The sequence below is a fragment of the Vicugna pacos genome, unplaced genomic scaffold, assembly GCF_048564905.1.
Source record: "Vicugna pacos unplaced genomic scaffold, VicPac4 scaffold_76, whole genome shotgun sequence".
In the NCBI taxonomy this organism is placed as follows: domain Eukaryota; kingdom Metazoa; phylum Chordata; class Mammalia; order Artiodactyla; family Camelidae; genus Vicugna; species Vicugna pacos.
The window spans coordinates 841,208-864,972 of record NW_027328757.1 but is presented as its reverse complement, the minus strand read 5'-3'; the positions used below and the strand labels follow the sequence as shown (position 1 = coordinate 864,972).

Here is a 23,765-nt window from a genome sequence, read left to right as displayed (position 1 = left end):
GTTTGTATTACTGCCAACTTAATTTCAATAATATTCAAAGCCTTTGTTCCTGTTTAGCTCTGTTCTTCTATTATTGTCATACAAATTACATCTTTCTAGATTGTAAGCCTATCAACACAGTTTTATAATTATTGCTTTATGCAGTTATCTTTTAAGTCAGATGGAACAATAAAAAGAGTTACAAAGACAAAAACATTTCTACTGTCTTTTATGTTTACCTCTATAGTCAACTTTACTAGTGATTTCTTTGTTTGAATTTGTTACTGTTTAGTGTTAATTTACTTCGGTCTGAAGGACTCCCTCTAGTTTTTCTCATAGGGCAGATCTTCTAGCGATGAACTCTTGTCAGTTTATATTTTTACCTTGGGATGTCTTAATTTCTCATTTAGTTTTTAAAAAAATATAGTTTTTTGCTAGACATTGAATGTTTGGTTGGTAGGCTTTTTCTCTCAGTATATCAAATATGTCACCTCAATGCCTTTTGGCCCCTTGTAGTTTCTGTTGAAAAGTCAACTGTTAATCTTAGGACCTCTTGTCTATGATGAGCCTCTTCTTCCTCACTGCTTTCAAGATCCATTCTTCATCTTTTGTTTTTGATAGTTTGACGACATGTTTAAGTGTCTCTTTGGACAGACCCACATAGGTTTTTCTCGAGTTTATCTTGTAGTCTGTCGAGCTTCTATGATGTGTAGATTAATGTTTTCCATCAATTTAGGAAAGCTTTCAGCCATGAATTCTTCAAATATTCTTTTGACCCCTTCCTCTCCTTCTGAGATTCCATTACGCATATGTTGGTATGCTTGATGGTTTCCCACAGGTCCCTGAGGCTCTGTTACTTTTCCTTTATTCTTTTTTCTTTCTGCTCCTTAGATTTAGTAATCTTACTTAGATGAGGTACTTGACATATCTATAGGTTTGCTGATTCTTTCTTCTTTCAACTCAGATCTTCTGATGAGTCCCTCTAGTATATTTTTCATTTCAGTTATTATACTTTTCAACTTTAAAATTTCTATTTGATTCTTTGTTATAATTTCTTTTTTTATATTTTCTATTGGGTAATAGTCATTTTACAATGTTGTGTCAAATTCTAGTTTAGAGCACAATTTTTCAGTTATACATGAACAAATATATATTCATTGTCACATTTTTTTTTCGCTCTGAGCTACCACAAGATCTTGTATAGATTTCCCTGTGCTATACAGTATAATCTTGTTTATCTATTCTGCATTTTAAAATCCCAGTCTGTCCCTTCCCACCCTCTGCCCCCTTGGAAACCACAAGTTTGTATTCTGTGTCTACAAGTCTGTTTCTGTTTTGTATTTATTTATTTATTTACATTCCACATATGTGTGATCTCATGGTATTTTTCTTTCTCTTTCTGGCTTACTTCACTTAGAGTGACAGTCTCCAGGAACATCCATGTTGCTGCAAATGGTATTATGTTGTCAGTTTTTGTGGCTGAATAGTATTCCATCATATAAATATACCACAGCTTCTTTATTCAGTCTTCTGTTGATGGACATTTAGGCTGGTTCCATGTCTTGGCTATTGTAAATAGTGCTTCTATGAACATTGGGGTGCAGGTGTCATTTTGAAGTAGGGTTCCTTCTGGATATATGTCCAGGAGCGGGATTCCTGGGTCATAGGGTAAGTCTATTCCTAGTCTTTTGAGGAATCTCCATACTGATTTCTACAGTGGCTTTCCTTGCTTCCCTCTCCCACTCTTAATGATTTAGATGTCTTCTTTTACAATTTTGTGTTTATTCTTTTTGTAATTCATGGTAGTTATCTCCTTTCCAGTTATGAGCTTCTCATTTTTGTAGCATCCTGCTTCTTTTCTATTTAGAGTAGATCTGTCAATATTTCTTTTAGCATGGGTTTAGTGTTGCTAAACTCTTTCAGTTTTTGCTTGTCTGTGAAGTTCTTTATCTCTCCTTCTATTCTACAGGATAGCCTTGCTGGATAGAGTATCCTAGGCTGCATCTTTTTTTCATTCAGGACTTTGAATAGATCTTGCCACTCCCTCCTGGCCTGTAGTGTTTGTGTAGAGAAATCAGCTGAGAGCCTTATGGGGGTTCCCTTGTAACGCACTCTTTGTTTTTCTCTTGCTGCCTTTAGGATCATTTCTTTATCCTTGACTCTGGCCATCTTGATTACGATGTGTCTTGATGTGAGTCTGTTTGGGACCCTCTGAGCCTCCTGTACTTGGATATCTGATTCCTTCTTTAAGTTTGGGAAGTTTTCAGTCATGATTTCTTCAAAGATCTTTTCAATCCCCTTTGAAAGAAAGAACTTTCTTCCCCTTCTGGAACCCCTATTATGCGTAGATTGGCATGCTTTATATTATCCCATAGGTCCCTTATATTGTTTTCATTGTTTTTTATTTGTTTTTCTCTCAGCTGTTCTGATTGGGTGCTTTCTGGTGTCCTGTCTTCTAGGTCACTTATTTGTTCCCCTGCATTATCTAACCTGCTTTGTACAGCCTTTACATCAGCTCTCATCTCAGCAAATGAGTTTACTAATTCTACTTGGTTCTTCTTTATAGCTTGTATTTCATTTTTGACATATTTTATATCTCTAAACACTATTTCTTTTAGTTCCTTCAGTACTTTGATCACTCCTTTTTTGAAATCTTGATCTAGTAGGCCATCAATGTCTATTTCCTTGATTGTACTTTAGGGGATTTCTCCTGTTCTTTTAATTGGGAGTGGTTCCTCTGCTTCTTCATATTGCTCATATCTTTCTGGTGCTGTGGCTTAAGGAGTATCAGTTATCTAGTTCTCCTGGAGACAGTGTGCTCTTAATGATTTTATCGAGAGGTCTTTGTGTCTTTGCCCTGTTTCACAAACTCAGCTTGCTGTTTCCAGAGGCCCTCTGTCTGTGCTGCTCCCAGTGGCTGTTGGCTAGCAGATCACACCCCCTCCCAACACTGGGTCACATGCGGAGCTCTTAAAGGTGGGCAGGCGGGTCACTCCCCCTCCCAGTGCCACAGTCAGATACTGCACTCAGGTGAGGCAGGTGGGTGAATCGCGCCCCCTCCCGGCACCACGGTCAGGTGCTGCATTCCTGCCAGGAAGGTGGGTTGCCACCTGCCCTCTCCTGGCGCTGGTCACTCCCCTGCTCTGTGCAGCTGCCAGCTCCACCTCGGGTCGGCGCTCCAAAGGCGGGCTTGGGGAAGACCATGGAACAGCCCCCCCCGCTCTGTGCCAAATCTCAGCTCCTTGTTTCTCTTCGTGGTACGAGTTCTCTGAGGTGTCAGGGCAGAAAGATCCTATCTGCCTTGGTCTGTAAACAAGTCTCAGTCCTGCCTAGGATATTGCAGAGCCCCCAGGGTATGGATTCAGGTCTCAGCCTCGCCCCAACCTGGGTGCTGCACATAGGAGGATATGGCGGCTGTGGCTGCGCCCCGCCTCTCAAGAGAAGAGCCAGTAATGGCGGCGCAGGTCTGAGACAAAGGCTATGGTGCCTCTCCCCCAGGGCACACCAGCTGTGTTGCTTTGCTTTTTTTGCAATTTATGGGGGACCGAGGTTGTTCTGCTCCATATCCCCTCCCAGTCACGGCACACAGCACCCTGAAGTCCCCTGGGGCTGCCTCAGTGCAGCCGCCCCAGTCCTCCTCCTGGCTCAGGTGGCCTGTCCTGGCCCCAGCTGCTGGCTCGTGTCTTGGACTGGGTGTCGCGGGGACCCTTTGTACCCGTTTAACTTGGTTCTGTTGGTCAAGGGGTGCTCAGTGCAGATCTGAGCCTCGGAGGCTCCCTTTCTGTCCCACTGGCCTCTCCATTGGAGAGGGGAGACCCAGTGAACGAGCACCAGTCCTTCTTTGCCGCTCCCTCCCCGTGGGATCGGTCCTGCACTGTTTTGCTTTTTCTTCTTTCTTTTTCCCTTTTCTCTTACCAGATTTTTGGCATCTTTGTCTTTCAAAGAGGGTGATGTTGTGTCACAGTTCGACAGGTCCTCTGGTTGGCTGAGTAGGTCCGTATGTAGATGTGAGTTTTGGTGTATTCATGGGAGAGGGTGAGCTATAAGCGTCCTTCTACTCCGCCATCTTGCTTCTCTCTCCTATTATAATTTCTATCCTTATTTTTATCCTCTACTTGATAAGGTATTCTGAAATATTCTTTTAGTTCTTTATACATGGTTTTCTTTTAATTGTTTGAATAATGTGTGATAGCTGGTTTAAAGTTTTTTTCTGAGAAGCCCAGTGTGCTTCCTTAGGGGAATTTCTATCAACTTTTTCTTTTTTCCTGTGTATGGACCATACTTTCATGGTTTGTTTGTTTACTTGCTTGCTTGTTTATTTATTTTCAGTGTCTTTGTCTTACTCATCTCAGGCTGCTATTACAGAGTATCATAAACTTGGTGACTTATAAACAACAGATATTTACTTCCCACAGTTCTAGAGGCTGGAAATCTGAGATCAAGAGTTCTAGCATGATCAGGTTCTGATGAGACCCCTCTTCCAGGTTGCAGACTACTGATTTCATGTTGGATCCTCACATGGCAGAGAGCAGAGAAAGGAAGCAAGCTCTCCGATGACACTTAAGGGCACTAATTCCATTCATGAGGGTTCTACCCTTGGAACCCCATCTAATTCTAATTACTACCCAAACATCTCCACCTTCTATTACTATCTCATTGAGGGCTGGGGATTCAACATATGAATTTGAGGGGGGGGACACAAATATTCAGTCCATAACAATCTAGTGATTTTTTTGTTGTTGAAATTAGACATTTAAAATAATATTATGTGACAACTTTGAAAATCAATCAACCCCTCCCCACCCAGGGTTTGTTGTTGTTGGTATTTGTTTGTTTAGTGACGGTCCTGGACCAATTCTGTCAATTTTGAAGCTTTGTCCTATAAAGCCACTGAAGTCTCTGTCCAGTTACCATAGTGGTGCACTAATGATTGTAGAGAGTTTTCCTTAAGTATCTTGAACCAAGAAGTCCACCAGCTTTGCCAAGGGGCTGTGTGTGTGTATGTGTGTGTTGGGTCACTCCTTTAATGCAGTTTACAGCTTTGTCTTAGACTTCACTTCCTGCTTCAACATCAGAGCCTAAACATCAGCCAGAATTGGAGATTAGTGACTTCTCAGACCCTAACTTTCCTGGGAAAAATATTTTTCTTTCTTTCTTTTTTAATTGTGGTAAGAATATAACATGAGACTTACACTCTTAAAATTTTAAGTGTGCAATACAGTATTGTTAACTGTGGGCACAATGTTGTTGATCTCTGAAACAGTCATTTTGTATAACTGAAACTTTATAATCATTGAGTAGTAACTCCCCATTTTCCCTTTTCCCTTGGCAATAACCATTATGCTCTCTGCTTCTATATGTGTGATTTCAGTTCTTTTGGATAAATATTCAGCAGTTGGATTGCTTTATCATAAAGTATTTCTTTTTTTACTGTTTTGTGGAACCTTCATACTATTTTCAGTAGCAGTAATACCATTTTACATTCCCACCAAAAGTGTACAAGGGTTCCAGTTTTTCCAGATCCTCACCAACATTTGTTATCTTTTGTTTATTTGATAATAGCCATCCTAACTGTTGTGAATTGATAGTTCATTGTGGTTTTGATTTGCATTTCCCTGATAATTCGTGATGCTGAGCACCTTTTCATATACCTGTTGGCCAATTGTATGTCTTCTGTGGAGAACTGTCTATTCATATACTTTGTCCATTTTTCAGTCAGATTTTGTTCTTATGCCATTGAGTTGTAGAAGTTCCCTATGTGTTTTGGATACTAACTCCTTATCAGATATATGGTTTGCAAATACACTTGACCCTTGAACAACACGAGGATTAGGAGTACTGACCCTCTAAGCAGTTGAAAATCCCTGTGTAACTTTATGTCAGCCCTCCATTTCCAGGGTTCCACATCCACACATTCAACCAACTGCAGATCCTGTAGTAGAATATATATTTAGTGGGGAAAAAAGCCTGCATATAAGTGGACCTTTCACTGTGATTTGAAGTTGTTGGTTTTCAAGGTTACCACAGACCCAGGAGAAAAGGATGAAAAAAGGGCAAGTTAAAATGTCACAAAATTTATTATTCTTACTGAGATTCAGCTATTTTCTTTAATAAATATTTCCCAGATTGCTGCAAACTTTGGTTAATTTCCAGAATTCTGAAAAAGTTGATTCCGACAGTTTCTGCCAGTGTTCTCATTGCTTTTATGGAGAAAGAATTCTAAGAGGTTCTTACTCTGCCATTTTCACTGACATCACCTCTCTTAATGGCATTTTCTGAAGCTTCAGAGTTTGTGATATTGATGAAGTCTAATTTTTTATGACTTGTGCTTTTGGTCCTGTAGCTAAAATTTCTTTCTAACTCAGGATCACAAAGATTTTTCTCATGTGTATTCTAGAAGATTTATGGCTTTAGCTCATACATCTAGTCTATGAACCATTTTGAATTAACTTCTGAATTACACATACAGTGTAAGGTTAGGGTTGCATTAATCTCTTTACATATGGATATCCAATAGTCCTGCCACTTCTAGTTGAAAAGATGATCCTTTCCCAGTTAAACTGTCTTGGTACTTTTGTGGAAAATCAATTAACCATAAATGAAAGGATTTTAAAAACTTTTTCTCTTTATTCTTCTATTTTTTTTTAACTCTTTACTTTTCAGCAATTTGGTCATGCCATGCCTGGGAATGAGATTTTGTTATCTCAGATTCTAAGTTTCTTCCCTATTCCACCTGTTACTATGTACTTTTCACCATCTTCACATGCTCCATGCATTCTCTCTAGGTTTTATAGCTGTATTCAGTGGGAAAGGCAGGGTGAAGTGTGTGCTTACTTCATCTTACCCAGAAACCAGATTCCTAACAGCTAATAATTTTTGAGGGCTTATTTGTGCTAGTCCCTGTTCTAAGTATTTTGCATATTAACTCATTTAAACCTTCCAATAGCCCTACAAGATAGTGGCAGTATTACAGATAATGAAATTGAGCTTCTGAGAGGATAAGTGACTTTCTCAAGGTCAGTTATTGAGTGGCCATGCTGGAACTTAAATCTAGGTCCGTTCTTACATGAAAGTCTGTACTCTTGGTCGTGGCATTTGTATATGTGATTTGAAAAGATTTTTTAGTTTGTTAAGCATGATTTTACTATATCTTGAGATAACTTTTTTGGTGTGTGTAATACATATCCCATTTTCTAACCTTAAATCAGTGGGAAAACAGCATATATTATCTCTGGAAATATACTTCCTCTGAAATCTTAAACTGCAGTATTCTATTCTTGACCACAACCTTTCTCTTATCCTTCTGGCTCTCACAACTCTATTACACCCATTATACCATTTCTTCAACCCTGTTGAAATCTCCAGTTCCTTGACCTTTTTATTTTCTCCCAATCTGTCATCCCCTTCCTGTCTCTTCTTCTACATCTCAGACTCTATCATCCATTATTTACCCAAGTTCTTGCCACTGAATCATTCTCCTTGCTTCCTTGTCTGTGTACCATGCCCATCCAGTAAATCCTCAACCCTGAATCAGTCCAACCAGTTGTCTTCTTTATTTCTGCATGAGCACTACTAGAGAAAAATCATATAATTTTGTTGATTAGTGCCTCTACAAACTTCTCATCTCCCCTGGTATTGTCTAGAGCCTTCTTCGTTGTTCAGCAATCTATCTCTTAGTCCCTGGTCAGCTCTCTATTTCATTCCTTATAAATGCTATTTTGGATCTTCATTACTCTTTCCTGTCCTACTGCTTCATTATTTTTAGCAGATAGTCTTCTTTCGTGTTTCAAAGGAAACACTGCCATCAATAAGAACCTTCATCCACTTTCTGCTTGACTCTCTGCTAACTTCCATATCCCAGCTCTCATTTTCTTCCATCTCAATTCAGTGCTAGGGATATCCTTCCTGCCTAAGGTTAGTCTTTATACCTCTGTGCTGGATCTTATCCCCCTCATCTCCCCAGGGACCTCAGTCAGTTATCCCCAATATTGTTCCTTTCCTTTCAAGATTTTAACATGATTTGCACCATTTACCAGTTTCCATGGTGTACATACTCCTACCATGAACTCTTTAAAAAATGATAAAAACAAAAAATGCCCTTCAGTTGTTTAGCTACTTGAACAAACAATGTTTATATTCTCCCCCTTCACTATATACCATAATAAGTAGCAGTGGTTGAAAAAATGAAATATAAAAATTAAGTCCTAAAAAGATAAGATTAAGTACATATGTTAATAGTTTTTTGGTATCCAAATGGGAAAGCATTTTTTAATATTTAATGAAAATTTGTAAACACACAGAAAATTTGAAAGAATTTTATCATAAACACCCATTACATCAATGGCTAGATTCTACCATTAATATTTTACTTTATCACATCTGTCTATCCCTGTATCCATCTATCAAACCATCTTACTTTATTGATGTATCTTAAATAGATTGCCAATGTAAATACATGTCTCCCTAAATATTTCAGTATGCATATTGTTAACTAGAATTAAATATTTACTTTTTTTTTCTTTTGATGTAAAATTTGCATACAGTGAATGCATAATCTTAAGTATTCACTTGCTTACTTTTGACCAATGTATACATCTTTGTAGTGATGGTTTGGTAAATGTTTAACAGAAAAAAGACTCTGATTTGTATTATGTGCCAGTTTTCATGATGTACATATTCCCACCATGGCCAGTTTCAAGCTACCAAAATGTTATCACTGAACATGAAGTTGGGAAGAGATGCACACAATCATTGGACCATGTTCAGCACACCACTGAATCTGAATAACTTAACCCTTATTAACACATGGAAGATTACCATCACCTCAGAAGGTTCCATCATACTTCTCAATAATTCCCACTCCACTCTCCTAGAGGCAACTTGTGTTTTGATTTATTTCCACTATAGATTAGTTTTGTCTGTTCTAGAACTCCACAAAACTAAAACCATACACTATGCATTCTTTGTGTAAGGCTTCTTTAACTCAGCATAATGTTTCTGAGATTCATTCATACTGTGTATATCAATAAGTTTTCCTTCTGTCTACAAAGAAAAATTTCTTACAAGAGTTTTCCAAAATTATTGCATTATTTTTCTATTGCTGCTGTAACAAATAACTACAAATCTAATGGCTTAGGACAACAGAAATTTGTCCTCTCACGGTAGCTGGAAGTCTGAAATCAAGGTGTTGGCAGGGCCATGCTCTTTCCGAAGGTTCTAGAAGAATATCCTTCCTTGTCTCTTCTAGCTTCTGGTGATCTCCAGCATTCCTTGGTGTTGTAGGTGCATCATTCCAATCTCTGCCTCTGTCATCACTTAAGTCTTTCTGTGTGTCTATGTCTCTGTGTCTTCGTATAACCTTCTTATAAGGACACTAGTCTTTAGATTTAGGGCCCGCCCTAATCCAGTATGACCTCATCTTAACTAATTACATCTGCAAAGACCCTATTCCAAATAAAGTCACATTTAGAGGCTCTGGATGGGCAAGAATTTTGAAGGTATGCTATTCAACCCAGTATAATTAGCCCTCTCCACAAATTCATGTCTCACCTGCAAAATATATATCCTGTCACAACATCCCCTAGAATCTTAACCTATTTCAGTGTGGTCTAAGTCCCAAATCTCATCTAAATGTCAACTCACAAAGTCCAAAATCTCATTATCTAAAGCATCTAAATCAGGGTCAATGAGGCTCTGGATGTTCCATTCTAAGGCAAAATTCTTCTCTGTCCAGAGACCTATGAAACTAGACAAGTTGTCTGCTTCCAAAATACAATGGTGAGATGGGCACAGGGCAGGCATTCCCATTCTGAAAGGGCGAAAAAGAAGGAATAAAGGGGTTACTGGTCTAAAGGAAGTTAGCAGCCCAGCCGGGCAAATTCCTTTAGGTTTCAAGGCCTAAGAGTAATGCTCTGGGCTTAATGCTCTGTTCTCTGGCCCCCAGGGGTAACCTTGCTCTCTGCACCTTCTGGGATAGCCCCACCATCTAAGCCTACCAGAGCAGCCACAGCCCCACCCTCTCTGGCTTTTTGCATTTGTGGTTTCATTTTACCTTCCTTCATTTTACTATGTCTCTGTTACTTGTACACCAGGCTGGCACTGTTTCTGCTGGTATAAAGTCCTTAAAAATCTTGTCAGTCTCTTGTGTATGTTAGGAGATCCACGTGTTAGATATGAGGGTTCTCCACAGATCCTTTCTGGATAACCCCTCCTCTGCTCTTCTGTTCCTGGTTTCTGCTGAGATGGTTTATTGGATACATGAGTCGCATACCTAGTCTCTTCCATGAAAGTTTGTCCAGCCACACCATTGGCCCTTTTTCCAGAGCACACTATCTAGACAGGCTGAGAATTCTCCAGATCATCAAGTGCTGGTTCCTTTTTAAACAGATCCTCCCTCAATTTATCTCTCTCCTCTCTCATTTTATTATAAACATCACTGGGAAACCAGACTGCATTGCATCCTCCACACTTTGTTTAAAAATCTCAGCTAAATATCCAAGTTCATCATTTATATTATACTTTCCACCCAACAGCAGAACTCAATTCAGCCAAGTTTCTGCCACTTTATGGCAATGATCACGTTTCTTATAGTGTCCAATAACATGTTCATCATTTCCTTCTAAGACCTTACCAGAAGCACTTTTAATATTCATATATCTAGCAAAATTTTGTTCTTGATGATATATGTATTCTCTAAGATGATAGAAGCTTTCTCTAATGTCCTCTTTACTTTCTTCTAAGCACTCACCAGAACCACTATTAACATCCATATTTCTATCAACAGTCTCTTCCAGGTAACTAGCCTTTGCTATCAGGCACCTCAAAAAGTCTTCCAGCCTCTACCCATTACCCAATTCCAAAGCCACTTCCACAGCTTTAGGTATTAGTTTCCTAGAGCTTTTGTTACAAGATGCCACAAACTGGATGGCTTAAAACAACAGAAATTTATTCTTCCACAGTTCTGGAGGCTGTGAAGGCGAACCTATTCCATGCCTCTCTCCTACCTAGTGATTGCTGGCAATCCTTGGTGTGTAAATGCTTCACTCCAATTCTGCTCCTATCATCATATGATATTCTTCTTCTGTGTCTCTCTGTCTTCACAATGGCCTTCTTAAAAAGACCCCAGTCATTGGATTTAGGGCCTATTCTAATCCATTATGACCTCATCTTAACTAATTAAATATGCAAATACCCTATTTCCAAATAAGATTACATTCTGAGGTTCCAGATGAGCATGAATTTGGAAGGGATAATGAAATGGATCAAGGCAAAGAGTGCTTAACACATAAGTTCAGTCAGATCCAGAAATCAAACGTTGCTGATACTCCAGAAGTCCCTGTATGCCCTTTAGAAATCACAACCCCCTGCCCATCAGATATAACCACTATCCTGGCTTGTGGTAATAATTTCTATGCATGTCTTTATATTTTTACAACTCATACATCCAGCAGTAAACAGTATTCAGTTTTGCCAGTTTTTAAGTACTATATCAATGAATTGTACTATATGTATTCTGTTGGGTCTTTCTTTTCCACTTAACATTATATTTGTGATTCATCCATATTGCAATGTGTAGCCATAGTTAATTCATCTTCATTGCAGTATTGTATTCCTTTATCTGAACATACCAATATTTTATCTATTCTACGGAGGTCAGACATGTGAGTTGTTTCCTTTTATGGGGGTATAAGTATCAGTGCTGCTACTGTGGTCATTCTTGTGCATTTATCCTGGGATACGTGTGCAGGAGTTTCTCAGAGTATATATATCTAGGAGTGGAATTGAAGGGTGAAGAGTTCATACATCTTCAGCTTTAATAGATGTAAGCTCTTTTCTGAAGGGATTGTCCCAAGTTAAAATTCCACCAACCATGTGTGAGGGTTCATGCTGCTCCATATCCTTGTCCACACTGGTATTGTCAGATGCTAATCTGATAAATTACTTATAATTCATTGTATTCTTTTTCCCCTTTCTTAATCATTGATATTCATTTATATTACTTTTTATTTTCTTGATCTTTAGTAAAGTGTTATTTTCCTCAACCTTCTATTTTGAAAAAATTTAAACATGGATAAAAATTGGAAGAATAGTACATCCATACCCTTCACCTACATTTCACAATTGTTGGTGCCACATTTGCTTAATGTCTTTCTTTGCCTACATGAGAATGTTGTATGTGTGTGTATATGTGTGGTTTGTTTATTGCTAAGCTATTTGAAAGTCAGTTTCAGACATTTACAGATTTTACTTCTAAATACTTCATTTCCTAAGAACACGAACATTCTCCTATGTAATCACAGTATTATTGATCACTCCTAAAGTATTGAACATTGTTATACTATTATAATATTATCTAATATACAGCTTGTAATTAGATTTCTAAATTTTAAATCCAGGATGCAATCAGGGATCACATTATATTTAGTTTGCTTTAGAACAAACAATTCCCCAGTCTTTTGTGTATGTGTCTGTCTGTCTGTCATTCAGGACATTGATGTTTTTCAGAAGTACAGGTCTATGTTGTTTTTTTCTTTGTGATTTTTATTTTATTTTATTGATATCTAATGACGTTGGAAATCTTCTCAGACATTTATTGAGCATTTGGATAGCCTCCTTTGTGAAATGGCTATTCAGTTCTTTTGACCATTTAGCAAATGTAGAAATGTCTGTTTCCTGTCTGAATGTCTTTCCATCTGCTTGTATCTATGTCCAGATACAGTCTTGTTTCAGAGATCACTTTAGTATATATCAAAGTAATAGTTCAGCCCCAAAGCCCTAGGATATGGCAGATCTCAGTGATTACTACTTACCTTCAGTACTGCTATGGAGAAGAGAGGGCTAGAAAAGTGTTGTGGTTGTATATCATGAATATTCTGTCTCCAAATTTCATCTCTAATCTTACATGCATTTCTTACAAATTTGTACAAGTTCTTTATCATTGTGGATACTTGCTCTTTGTTGGTTATATGTGTTGAAAATGTCTATTCCCATTCTGTTGCTTATCATTTCCCTGCCTTTATGGTATTTTTTGATGAATAAAAGTTCTTTATTTTTATCTAGTAAAATATATTGATTTTTCCATTCTACTTAGTGCTTTTTTGTGCTTGATTTATAAATCCTTCCCTAAGTGAGCTCAGGAAGATACTGTTCTTTATTTTAAAAGTTTTATTTTTTCCTTTCAAGTCTTTAAGTCTTTAATACACCTGGAATTGATTTATGTATATGATGTGAAGTAAGGATTCCACTTTCTTATTTTTTTTCCACATAGATAACCCTCTATACCGATACCCATGTATTGAAAATGTGACCCCTGCATTGTTATTGTCCTGCTAGCTCTGGCATATATCAGGTATTCATACGTGCATGGGTGTTCTTCTGGGTTCTTTTGATCCTGTGATGTTTTTGACTGTTACAGAATCAATAGCACACAGTTTAGCTTTTTAGCCTTGATATCTAGTACAGTGGGAGAACAAATCCTTCCACCTTATTCTTCTTCAAAAGGATTTTGTCTACTTTTGACACTTTGCTTTTCCATGGAAATTTCAGAGTCAGCTTCTCAAGTTCCACATACAGACACACACACACGCACACTCACTCTCTCTCTCTATGTTAATTTGATTGACAGTCCATCAAGTAGATCAATTAAGGACAATTGACATGTTTATAATATGAATCTTCAAATTAAAATATGGTATATCTTTTTATTCATTTAATTGTTCTTTAATGTCTTTCAGTATGTTTGTTTTCTATTTCTTCTAATGTTTTGTGAAACTGAATAGTTTCTTTCTTAATTTTTGAACAGATTTATTGAGATATGTAACTTACATAGGATGAAATTCACCTCTTGTGTTCAGTTAGGTGCTTTTCTAGTAAATTTATTGAATTTTACAATCATTACTACATCCAATTTTGGAACATTTCCATCACTCTGCAAAATTCCCTTGAGCCCATTTGTGGTAAATCACTCCCATTTCTACTCCAAAACTTCTGTCAGTATAAATTTGTCATTATTAGATATGTCATATAAATGAAATATTATAATATGTGATCTTTAAAATTTTGCTTCTATCAGGTAACATAATGTTTTTGACATTTGTTCATGTTGTAGCATGTATCAGCAATTCATTCCTTTTTATTACTAAATAATTTTCCATTATATAGGTATACCATATTTTCTTTATTCCTTCACCACATAATGACATTAGGTTATTTCCACTTTGGGGCTATTGTGAATAATGCTATAAACATACATGTCCAAGTTTTTGTGTAGCTATGTTTTCATTTCTCTTGAGTGAGTAGAATTTCTGGGTCATTTGATAACTCTATGTATGGCCTTTTGAGGAACTGTGAAACTGTTTTCCAATGTGGATGCACCATCTTACTTTCTCATCAGTGATGTCTGATCATTCCTACTTTTCTACATCCTTGCCAACACTTGTTGTTGCATATTTTTTATTCACCTATTCTTGTGCATGTATACTGATATCTCATTGTAGTTTTAATGAGAATTTCTGTAATAACAAATAATCTTGGTACTTTTTCATGTGTTTATTACCGATTCATTTGTCTTTTTTGATGAAATGTCCGTTCAAGTCTCTTACCCATTTTTTGATTGGCTTGTTTGTTTTCTTAGTAATGAATGGTAAGTTTTTTATATATTCTGAATACAAGTCCTTTACAAGATACATGATTTGCAGATGTTTTCTTCCAGTCTGTATTTTTAAATTTTCTTAATGGTTTCTTTTGAAGCACAAATATTTTTAATTTTAATAAAGTTCAATTTATCAACTTGTGCTTTTATGACTTGTGCTTTTGGTGTTGTATCTAAGAAATCTTTGCCAAATTCACAGAAACGTATTCTCCTATGTGTTCTTATAGAATATTTATAGTTTTAGCCTTTACAATTAGATCTGTTATCCATTTTGAGTTGATTTTTATGTATGAGATAGAGGGTCCAAGTTCATATTTTTCTATATGGATATCCAGTTGTCCCAGCATTGTTTATTGTAAAGATTATTTTTTCTCCATTGAATTGTCTTGCCACCTTTGTAGAAAAATCAGTTGACCATAGATGTATTTATTTCTGGGCACTTATTTTGGTTCCATTGAACTGTATACCTATATATACATATGCCTTTATATATGCCTATACTTATGCTCTGAATCTCTTTACCTTTATAGTAAGTTTTGGAATCGGGTAGTGTAACTCTTCCAACTTTGTTTCTCTTTCTCAAAATTGCTTTTGTTATCCTAGGTCCTTTGTATTTCCATGTAAATTTTAGAAGCAGCTTGTCAATTTTTCTAGAAAAAGTCTGCTGGAATTTTATAGGATTGTGTTGAGTCTGTAATTAAATTTGGGGAAAATTGCCATTTTAATAATATTGAATATTCTAAACCATGAGCATGAAATGTCTCTTCCTTTATTTAGATTTTCTACAATTTATTTCAGCAATGTTTTGTAATTTTCATTTCATGTATATTATACTTTTATTTATTTCTAAATATTTTATTTCATTTTGATGTGAGTAGAATTGTTTTCTTATTTCATTTACTGATTGTTGCATGTAAATATATAGAAATATAGTTGTATAGCCATTTTATATTCTGTGACTAAACTCTTGTTAGTTCTAGTAGTTCCAATGCATGCCTTACGATTTTCTACATAGAAAATCATATTGCCTATAAATAAAGATAGTTAACTTCTTCCTTTTCCATCTGGATGTCTTGTTTTTGTTTTTGTTTTGTTTTGTTTTGCCTGTTTGAATTCTTTAAAACCTTCAGTACAATGTTGAAGTGTGAGAGCAGACATCTTTGCCTTGTTCCCAATCTTAGTGAGAAAACATTCAGTTTTTAACCATTAACTATGATTTTAGCTCTAGGATTTTTGTGCATGCTCTTCAGCAGAATATTACTTTCTTATGGATGCTGTAACTAATTACCATGAATTTAATTTGCTTAAAGCAAGATGGAATTTTTCTCTCAAAGTTCTAGAGGTCAGAAGTCCTAAAATCAAGATGTCCATAGGGCTGCATGCCTTCTAAAGTTCTCTAGGGGAGCCTTTTCCAGCTTCTGGAATCCATCTGCATTCCTTGGCTCATGGCCCCTTCCTCACATTACTCCAACCTCTACTTCTATCTGATTATCTCTAACCCTTTTTCCTCCTTCTTATAAGGATCCTTGTAATTACATTGGGTCCACTGCATGATTAGTAACTTAATCACATCTGTTGAGTCCTTTTTGCCATGTAACATTTTCACAGATTCCAGGGGTTAGGATGTAAGACCTCTTTGGGGTGTCATTATTCACCTGACCCCATGCAAGTTGAGGAAGTTCCCTCCTATTCCTAGTTATTTGAGGATTTTTAAAAAGTCACTAATGGGTGTTGAATTTTGTTTACTGCTTTTTCTGTACCTACTGTAGTGATCATGTGGTTTAAAGTTTTAATCTGTTAATATGATGTCCTTATAAATTGATTTTTAGATGTTAAACCAATCTTTCATTCCTAGGATAAATCCACTTACAAGTATATAATCATAATCATTTGTATATGTTGCTAGATTAGTCTTGCTAATATTTTGTTAAGGATTTTTATGTCTGTTCATAAGGGATATTGGTCTGTGGTCTTCTTTGCTTGTAATGCCTTTCTTTAGCTTTGGCTTCAGTATAATAATGACATCATAGAATAAGTTGGAAAATATTCCCTCCTTTATTTTCTGAAAGTGTTTATGCAGGATGGATATTATCTCTTTAATATTTGATAGAATTCAGCAATGAAGCCATCTGGACCTGGACTTTGTGGGTAGTGTGTTGGTTCCTAATTCAGTCTCTTTACTTATTATAGGTTTTTCGTCTGTTCTCTTTCTTCTTGAGACTGCTTTGGTAATCTATATCTTCCTATGAATTTGTACATTCATCTAAGCTTTCTAATTTGTTGGCGTAAAGTTATATATAATATTCCCTTTTAATTGTTTCCATTTCTATAGGGTCAGTAATGATGCCTCCTCTTTAATTCCTGATTTTAGTCATTTTTGTCTTCTCCCATATTTTCTTGGTTGGTCTAGCTAAGGGTTTGCCATTTTGTTAACCTTTTCAAAGAACTGGCTTTTGGTTTTATTGATTTTCCCCATTTTTTCTGTTTTCTATTGCACTGATTTATTCCCTAATCTATATTATTTTCTTTCTTCTCCTCGCTTTGTGTTTTGTTTGCTCTTTTTCTAGTTTCCTAAGTTGGAAGCTCAGGTTATAGATTTGAAACCATTCTTCTTTTCTGATACAAGTGTTTAAAGCTCTGAGCATTGTTTTATCTGTATCCATAAATGTTATGTTATACTTTCATTTTCATTTAGTTCAAATTATTCTAAAATTTCCTTTGGAAGTTCTTTGACCTGTGGATTATTTAGAAGTGTGTTGTTTAATTTCCAAATATTTGGATTTTCCCAGATTTCTTCCAGTAGTGGATCTCTAATATGATTCTATGCAGTCAGAGAAATATTTTGTATGATTTCAAACTTTAACAATTTTTTGAAACATACTGCCTCCTTGGGGCCCTCACTCCAATATCAGGGTGTTAGATTACCTCACTTTCTGTAAGTCTTCTCTCAAATGTCACCTTCTCAGTGAGACCTACCCGGACCAACATTAAAATTGCAACCAGGACTACTACCACCTCCTAGCCCTCCCAATTACCCTTTAGCTTCTGTATTTTTTTCTTTTTAATAGCACTGATAACCTTCTAGTATACCATATAATTCACTTAGTTCTATATAGATAGGGATGTTTCTTTCATTCATTGATGTATCCCCAGAACCTAGAATAGTACCTGGGATCATAACAGTCATTGAATAAATATTTTTGAGTATATACATTAGTGTATTCACCTACTTGGCCATACATAGCTGAAATTTGTTCACTTTCATTGGAGTATAGTATTTCATTATATAAACTTACTACAATTTTATAATTGATTTTTCTTAGATGGACATTAATATTTTCCTAGTTTCAGTCTATTATAAATAGCACTGATCTAAGTTTTCTTATTATAGTATCCTGGTGCACACATGCCCAAATTTCTTTAGGGTATATATGTTGGAGTGGAATTGATGGGTCATGTTATGAACATGTTTTTTGCATTAATAGATGTAATAGTGATTTGTCTTGTGGCTGCACATTCTTGGCAGCAATATATGAGGACTTCATTTGCTCTACAGTCTCACTGACCTGTGGTATTGGTATTCTTTTATATTTTTTGCCAATATGGCATTCCCTTCTTAATTAGCATTTCCCTGCATTCTAATACTGAGTATATGTTTGCATATATTTATTAGCCAACGTATTTCCTCTTCTGTGAGGCACTTTTTCAATCTTTTGTCCATTTTCCTAATGATTATGTTATTTATCAGTTGTACAGCAAATATCTTTACCAATTCTGAAACTTTTCTCTTTATGATATTTTTGATGAAGCTTTTAATTTTAATGTAGTTGAATTTGTCAATATATTCCTTAATGGCTAATGCCTTTTGACTCTTAAGAAATCCTTTCATAAATATTCTTATACCTTGCTGATGGAAATGTGGAATATTACAATTCCTACAGAGTGGAATTTAATAATATATAGAAAAATTACATACACATTTGCCCTTTATCTCAGCAATGCCACTTCTTGGAATCTATTTCAAAGATATACTTGAAAAATACAAAATCCTGTATTCACAAGGCTGTTTGTCAGGTCATTATTCACAATAGCAAAAAAGATTAGAAACAATGCCAGGGTGCATCAGTAGGGGAGTAGTTGAAAAAACTATTATACATCCACACAATGGAGTACTATGCAGCTGTAAGAAGGAAAGAGAAGAGCTCTATACATTAATATGGAGTTATCACCAAGATATATTGTAAAGTGCAAAAAAGTAAGTTGTAGAACAGTGTTTATAGTAAGTTACCATTTATGTAGGAGATGGATGTAATGAATTTTATACATGTGTGTTTGTGCCTATTTGCTTATATTTCAAAAAAGAAACAGTGGAACCATAAAGCCAAAACCTAATAAAAATTACTATTTATGGGGAAGGAAAGGAATGGAATGAATGGGATAGAGATGGAAGTGAGACTTCTATGAAGGTACTGTATACAAGAGTTGACACTTTAGACCCATGTAAATGTTTTGTATGATTTAAAAATTAATCAAAAAGGAAAAAAATCAATCCCTAAAATTTATAAACAGCCTGAAATGAATCAACCTAAATATGAATAAAGTTGGTAACATAAGTGTACAGTGAAAACAATTATTTAAAGTGACTTTAAAACAATATTTGTATATTCCTAATGGAATATATTTTAAGGGCAAAAGTAACTGCAAAGAAATATAAAACTATATTTAGTAGTTTTATTCTTGATAGATTAGTATTGTTATTGACATTTAAAAATTCTATATATTGTATGAAAAAGCTAATAAATAATTTTGTTAATATCATTAGGAACCAATATCTTAAGCATATGTGAAAAGAGATATAAGTTTAAAATAAAGGAGTTTGAGTAAAAAAATCTTATAATCTTACATATGAAGTGGAAATACTAGTGTTAATTTATGATTCATTTTTCTCATAAAAATTTTCTTAGGTTTGTCCACTGAAAAGCCCTAGAAGCAACAACTCAACATTTGTGAACACATCTAGCAACACATTATGGTTTCTAAACATTATTTCCCACTAACAGGAACCATGAGTCCTTAGAGAAATATTCCGGGTTTAAGTTAGGAAATATGCAAGATGAACTTGAAACGTCTTGCTGTGCCAGAAAACTATTAAGCAATACAGGAGCCAATTTGAGGGGACTTTCACTGATCCTCAGTGGGATAATTTGACCAATAAAAATAATAATGACTACATTTAATTGAAACACATCAAATATATGAAAATACATGTCTCACAATTATACTAAAAATAATCATTGGACACTGTTAAAGTACCAACTCATTACGATCATAGGTGATAAATAATGGTTAAAAAAATCAAGCATTTATCCTGCCTTTCCTGTATAAACTGTATATAGGTAAACCAAATAGTTGATGATGGTAAGTCCATTATAGAATTCCAGATAATAAATACAAAAGAAATAATAAGCACAAAATAAATAATAGAATAAGGGAAGCTTTGTTTTACAGTTCTTAATAAATTAATGGATTTAGGCAATGGTCATCAATGAATGTAAAGCCCACTAGGTGAAATGTGAATAAGACATAATGGCAGGATCAGACTAATACCACCTTAATCCACTGATCAAGTTCAGCATCACTAAAAATGGAACCACCAAACATTATATGCCTTATAATATGATGTAATAGGAAGTATACACCTATATATGGAGGATTCTTGCCTAAAAATACTAAATACGAATCTGATCAAGCCTCTGTATCAGCACTGTCCAATGCAACTTTCTACAATGGTGTAAGTGGTCTTTATCTATTCTGCCCAATATGGTACCACTAACCACTTTCCTAGTTTAACTGAGGAACTGGCATTTAAAAATTAATTTAAATCAGCTCATGTGGCCAGTGGCCACATGATAGCCTAGCTCTACATTTACCTGCCAATTTGTAAGAAATAGAGGGGATTGAGGAACAAGTTAAATAATATCATGAGGAACAACGAGTCAAATCCATTTGTTCATAGAACAAATGATATGGTTTCTCTAATAAATCATTGGGATGGGGGACAATGGGTTGGAGGCGTTGGAAAGAAGGAGAACTGTTAAAAAAAAAAAGAGGTTTAAACCAATGGCCGGTTTAGATCCTGAATCAAGTGAAAAAATATTTATCTTTGAGAATACCAGGGCCATTTGAATGTGAACTCAGTTGTAGATAATACTAAGGAATTGTCATTAATTTTGTGAAGTGTGATAATGCCATACTAGTTACAGTTTTCAAATGTCTTTATCACTTAGGTGCATGTACTTGCATGACCCTGAGAGTGAGCACCTCCTTAAATTTTGTACCACAGGTTCCTCACTTGCCTCATCATAGTCCTAGCCTTGCCTAAAATGTGCTGTAATAACATAGCTATATATTATTGTCATTTTTCACAGGTTGTAAACACCTGTCTCAGCAGAGTTTCTATATCTGAGATCCAAGATTTAATTTTTATTAATTTGTCAAAAGTTGTATTGGTAGGCTTTGTAGAACTTCCCTATCTCTTTGTCTTGATCCAGATGAACCCCAAAAGAAGAACAAAGGTGATCCCATGAACAACCTGGAAAGTTTTTACCAAGAGATGATAATGAAAAAACGTCTTGAAGAGTTCCAACTAATGAGAGGTGAACCCTTTGCTTCCCACTCACTGGTCTCAGCTACGTCAGTGGGAGATAGTGGCACAGCTGAGAACCCGTCATTACTCCAGGACAAGGGAAAACAGGCAGCACAGGGTAAAGGTCCCAGTCTCCATGTGGCAAAAGTTATTGATAATTCACCTGAGCAGTGTTGGACTGGGCCTAAGAAGCTGACGCAGCCAATAGAATTTGTCCCAGAAGATGAGATCCAGAGAAATCGTTTGTCAGAGGAAGAGATCCGAAAAATTCCTATGTTTTCTTCATATAATCCAGGGGAGCCAAACAAGGTATAGGCCAAACCAAGAAAAAAATGGGTTGTTTTCATTTCTATTTTCCTCTACCTAAAGTAATACTTTTAAATTAGCTTTGATTATACCAAAGAATCATGATATAGTCACAGTGATTGTGTTTTTCCTTGACCTTGAATTCTCTGCTATATAAGTAGCTCTGACTATATAAGTAGCATATTTCCTATGATATTCTTTGTGGTTTTCTAAGTTCCTAAACTACCCTTAGAATTTTAAAGAAATCTTGATCAAATTCTAGTCCATACCTACTAGAAACCCTCCATTGAAGGAAAAGTAACCTATAATTTCCTAGGCTAGTAGTAAATCAAATCGTATTCCTAGGACCACCATATCTGGTAGCCATGGTGCCTGGTTGTAAGGTTTACTGTTACCACATGAGTCTTCTCTTCAGAATGCTCCACCTGGCTTTCACATGACATGACACATGTTGCTGGTAGCTAAGCAGTAAAGTGAAAGCACAGGGCCTCTAAGCCTTGAGAAATTGGCAAATATCTAAGTAAAATTGTAAATAATCCTTGTTTTGTTGATCAGATCATTACTTCACATTCACAATATATGTGATATTTTTTACATAATTACATCCAGAATTGAAAATTTCATTATGTCACCCAAAGAAGCAACACAAGCCCCTGGAGCATCTACTTGGTTGTGTCTAATTTGAAAAACAAAACCAAAAAAATAATGTTAGCGTCTGGCTGTCCCTGAATTTTTAAAAAGGCATTGCAAATGAAGGGTATTAAAGCAGTTTCCTTTGAGTGATTGCATTTCTAATATATTCTTGCTGTTCAAGGGTAGCTTGATTTTTATTTATTTTTTGTTATGAAATATTACTAATTATAAAAACTTACAGAGAAAAATACAGCAGGCACCTTTGTACCCAGCCAGCCATATTTATCAGTTCTTAACAGTTTCCATATTTGCTTAATTTAAAAAAATAATAAAGCCTTATAGAAACACCTGAAGACTTTCCCATATCCCTCACCAGTCCTATTCCCCTTTCTCCTTTCCAGAGGTAACCACTGTACTGAATTTGCTATTTATCATTCCCATGCATGTTTTTATATATTTACTATATATCAATATATTCATAAACAACATATAGTTTTACATATTTTTAAACTATATAGATGATATTATACTCTGTATATCCTTCTGAAACTTGCTTTTTTGACTCAATATACATGTTTTTGGAATTTATTTCTAATGATGTAAGGAACTAAGTAATATTTATTGTAGATATTTACTATAATTCATTTATCCATTCTCCTGAAGATTGTTTCTTTTTATTTTTTATCATTACAGACAGTTCTGCAGCAAACATTATTGTACATATCTCCTGTTGCACATGTACAAGAGTTTCTCTAGGACAGTTTTTCAAACTTTAGATTACTGTTAGTAGGTCATAACCAGCAATTCTTCTTAAAGAAATGAAATAGAATAGAAAATATCAAAGTGCATTCCATACAGTAGTAAGGATAATTACTGTTTCTTGAAGATTTGTTTTATGTGTGTGTGTGATATGTGTGTGGGACAGAATATAAAATGCATTTCTTCCTATAGATCTCAGTCAAAAAAGCTGGAAAAATATTGCTCTATTGCAATGATTCTCAAATGTTAGTGTGCACCAGAATCACCAGGAATGCTTGTTAAAACACAGATTGCTGGGCTCCACCCCCAGAATGTTTTAAGTAGTATATCTAGAGTAGGGCCTGAGAATTTGTACTTCCAACAAGTTGCCAGGTGATGCTGGTGATGCTGCTGGTCTGAGAGTGACATTATTAAGAATCACTGTTTTAGATTACATACATAGGAGTGGAATTACTGTGATATAGGGTATGTATATCTTCACCTCCATGAGCAAGCAGAGTTTCAGAAATCTCTTTCACATCTTTGCCAGACTTTGTAGTATTTTGCTTTTTATTTGTACCAGTCTAATGTGTTTGAAAGGTATCTCATTGTTTTAATTTGCAAGTTCCTGATTTCCAGTGAAGTTATGCATGTATTCATACATTTATTAGCCTTTCAGGAACCTTCTGTGAATTGCCTGTTCTGTTTCTTTGCCCATTATTTGCTTGTTTAGTTTTTCATATTATTTATAAATTTTATTTTTAGATTCTGGATACAAACCCTTGCTGCACCCAGTGGGTGGCTTATATTTTT

General features: G+C 35.6%; 1 protein-coding gene across 1 annotated transcript in view; it reads left to right on the top strand.

Moving 5' to 3' along the window:
* Positions 1–23,765, top strand: part of RBM41 (RNA binding motif protein 41) — a 51,851-nt gene that overhangs the window by 11,393 nt on the left and 16,693 nt on the right. The window contains exon 5 of the mRNA XM_031675489.2: positions 21,181–21,584. Within this exon, the coding sequence (XP_031531349.1) occupies positions 21,181–21,584 (404 nt within the window). The remainder of the gene's footprint in view (positions 1–21,180; positions 21,585–23,765) is intronic.